The sequence below is a fragment of the Triticum urartu genome, chromosome 1 (genome assembly GCF_003073215.2).
Source record: "Triticum urartu cultivar G1812 chromosome 1, Tu2.1, whole genome shotgun sequence".
NCBI classification, from domain to species: domain Eukaryota; kingdom Viridiplantae; phylum Streptophyta; class Magnoliopsida; order Poales; family Poaceae; genus Triticum; species Triticum urartu.
The window spans coordinates 142260930-142264622 of record NC_053022.1 but is presented as its reverse complement, the minus strand read 5'-3'; the positions used below and the strand labels follow the sequence as shown (position 1 = coordinate 142264622).

General features: G+C 50.9%; 1 protein-coding gene across 1 annotated transcript; it reads right to left on the bottom strand.

Annotated features, from left to right (window-relative positions):
• Nucleotides 1–584: 584 nt before the first annotated feature.
• Nucleotides 585–1339, bottom strand: LOC125519690 (RING-H2 finger protein ATL39-like). Its single transcript, XM_048684452.1, has one exon. The coding sequence runs from the start codon at nt 1337–1339 to the stop codon at nt 620–622; it is 720 nt and encodes a 239-aa protein (XP_048540409.1). The 3' UTR covers nt 585–619.
• Between the last annotated feature and the right edge of the window lie 2354 nt (nt 1340–3693).

The window sequence follows — 3693 nt, the reverse complement described above, 5'->3', positions numbered from 1 at the left end:
AGTTAAGAGAGGTGATTAGAGACTAAATCATCAAATAATTCAGAAAAATAAAAAATAAAAAAAATCAAAAAAAATTTCTAAAATTTTAAAAAAAATTCAAAAAAAACCTTTAGTACCGGTTGGTAACACCAACCGGTACTAAAGGTCCCCCGTACCAGGACGCGAGCTCACGCCACGTGATGGCACTTTAGCGCCGGTTCGTGCCGAATCGATACTAAGGGGGGGGGGGGGCTTTAGTGCCGGTTCCATAACCGGCACTAAAGGCCCTTACAAACCGGTACTAATGGTCCGTTTTCTACTAGTGATCCACATCATTATTTTTTGGAGATGCTCTAAGCGCGCACACACATATCCTACAAAACAAAATGTGACATCTGAGTGAGAACTTTAATGTCCATTCTGGCATTGCCATTCTAATTTTATTGTCATACACAATGCTACAACAGTTATTCGGCAAAAAAGAAAAAAGCTACTCCCGAATACTACTCGCGATAACCAGCCCCAAATACTACTCACGACCACAAATGCCTACCTATATGCTAGAGCTAGTGCTACGACGCGCGCATAATAAGGAAATGAAAAACAACGATAATACTTCCTACTCAAGTAATACTACGTCCTACTGCGCCTCCAGGTCCCTCTCCCCGTCGTCCAGCACCTGCTCCCGCGGCGGCGGTGACGTGACAGCCCGTGACGTGCTGCCCACATGTTCCTTCCCGGCGCACTCTACTCCGGCCGGCCTGATGACCACCTCAGCTCGGCAGACCGGGCATGTCGAGTGCTCCCTCAACCAGACGTCAACGCAGCTCCGGTGGAACACGTGCATGCACCTGGGCAGCCGCCGCGCCGCCTCCCCGTCGACCATCACGGCCAAGCACACGGCGCATTCTGCGGCGTCCTCCTCCTCCTCCTCGCCGACGCCGCCGTCCTTCCGGTACACAAACTCGGGCAGCGCTGCGATGGCGTCCGCGTCCAGCCCCGCCGACCGCTTCTTGGCCATTCCCGGGGCCGCATCGGTGGCCGCAGCCGTGGCCTCCTCCTCCTGCTGGCGCGCGGAGCGGTGCACGAGGTACCACCGGATCACACACAGGATGAGCAGTATGGCGAGGAGGGAGCCGAAGCTGATGCTCAGAACGACGATGTAGGAGGTGGTCGTGCAGCAGGCTCGCGCGGCGGCAGCGGCACGACGCGAAGGGTAGGGTGGGCCCGCGGAGAGCGCAAAGCAGGACTGGTCCGCGGGGAGGCAACCGCCAGCAGTGGCCTCCTCGCGTGCCTCGGTGGCCATGGCAAGGCCGGGGGGTGCGGCCCAAGACGACGACGACGGTGATCGCGACGGCATGTCCGGTGCGTGAGGTAAATGGGCGGTGCGTGCACGCGTGGAGGACCGAGGACAGAGCTTTTGATGGGGCTGGTTGGTTGCATGGTGTCGGGAGTGTGGAGCGAGCGAAGCGCGGAGGGGACGGACGGGGTTCTTGAGATGCGGAGTTGACCGCCGGACCCAACGCGTTTGACAAGAATAGGTTGGAACGCATTTGGTACTATGCGTTTACCTCGGCCAATCTTCGTGAATGCAGTTTTACTCTAGGATTTGGATGTCTGCATTGAAATCTTGATTTGCACGGAACTTAAAGCGGGGGGCACTACGCGTCGGCCGGTGGATTAATTAGAAACATCCGCCGCCTGGCTGGTCGTTGGATGGACGCGCTGCTGGCCGTCCAATGTATCACCCACGTTCCCCACCTCCCTTCTGCAACAAGTGCGGTGTTACAGAAACAAGATGCGTGCTACGCGGCCGTTGGTTGAAGTTCGGGGAGATCGACCACCTCCCACGTCGTTAGATCTTCCCACATGAGCGTCAAAAATTGCAACAAGCTAGTTGTTACTAAAACAGAGACTTTGTACGGAGACATGATATAACTTTTGCAACAATAATGTTGTTGCAGAAAACTTTACAACTGTGGTGATGTTGCTGAGAAAAATTATCCCCACTTTTATGCAACAAAGGTGCTGTGACAGAATTTTTTCTGCAACAAAGCTAATGTTGCAGAAACTTTTTCAACGAAAGAGAGATTTGAAACATAAATAATGGTGCATAAAATTTTCTTGCAACAAGGAGGATGTTGCAAGAAAAAACCATTGTCGTTCACCGTGAGCTCCCGTCGAACGCAGCTGAGGAAGGTAGGTGCTGCCCGTCCTCGCCGCCGCCGAGGAGCGCTGGACCTCAGCACGGCGCCGCCCGTCCCCGCCGCCGCCGAGGAGCGCTGTTCCACTGGGGCGTCCCACTTGCCGCACTGGTTCTCGCCGGTTCGCAGCTCCGGGAGACGTCCTTCGTAGCAACACAGGTGTGGGATAGAGCTCGCTGCTCGCCGGCAGTGAGCAAGAGAGTATGCATCAGTGGTGCCGTGGGGGAGATTGAGAATGGGAAGGAGTGGTGGGCGGCATGGATAAGGCTGCGGTTCGGCGAGATGTTTCCAGAGGGAGGCGCCGTCTGTTGACTGTATCACTATGTTTGGATTTGATCGAACGGTTACACACCCGGCTGATTTGAGCGAGCGATCATCCGGTTGTTCACAAGCTTTTCCCTTTCACAAACCGGCGCCTGCAGCAGCTGCATAGACCGGTTTCATTCTTTTTTCTGCTTTCTAAACTCTAAAAAACCTGCAAAAAATGCACTCGTGCCAGGATTCACACCCACGTCGCATGATATCAGTGATCGATGCGTGACCAACCCGACCACTTCACTAGATGTGATAACATACATATTTTTTCCTTGATTTCTTCATTCCTCTTTTACCTTTTTTCTCTGTCCTTTTTCTTCTTTCTTTTTCAAAATTCATATTTTTTTCTTCAAATAGATGAACTTCTTCCGAAACTCGTGAACTTCTTTCAAATTGATGAACCTTTTTAAAAATTGATGAATTATTTTTCAATTTTGTCAAACTTTTTCCAAATTTTGTGATTTTTTTCTCAAAATTGATGGTTTTTTTCCAAAATCAATGAGCTTTTTCAGATTCGATGAATTTTTTAAAAATTTGATGAACTTTTTTCAAATTCGATGAACTTATTTCCAAAATCGATGAACTTTTTTCAAATTTGTGAACTATTTTCCGAATCAATGAACTTTTTTTTTGCAAAAGTATGAATTATTTTCAAATCCAAGTTTTGTGGAACAAAGTGAACGGGCCAGGGTTTTCTTTGGGAAATGCAAACGAGCCAGTTGGTTGGAAAAATAGGGATCAACACTACAAGCGAGCGATGTCACAGACACAACATTCATCGCTAGCGCTCGAGGAAGGAAAATACAATGGGCCTCGGCTCAGCCGGATCTATAGTGTGCGCCAGCAGGCAAACCCGACGCCTGCAACACTGATTAGGACCTCGGCAATCCCTATTTGGCGTTGCGGGCGTGGGTTAATTCTGTTTCTGCAAACCAACGCCTGCAGCAGACTTAGCTGGGCTCGGTCCATCTCCTCCTTTTATGTTGTAAACACCCAAAAAACAAGCACGCGTTCAGTATGTTTCGATCCGGCGACCTAGCGGTCATTCGCGCTATGAACTGTCCACCCTACCTCGCGTTATTTGCTCATCAATTGCTTGAGCTTAAGGCGCTGGGAGAAGGGACGTCCTAGGAGCTCCTATAGGGCACTGCAGGCGCCAGTTAGCGCTAGCGGTGCTAACCGCTTCGTGCGCATG

Excerpts from the sequence above, each read along its gene's own strand:
- LOC125519690 (XM_048684452.1), bottom strand. The coding sequence starts at position 1,339 with ATGCCGTCGCGATCACCGTCGTCGTCGTCTTGGGCCGCACCCCCCGGC.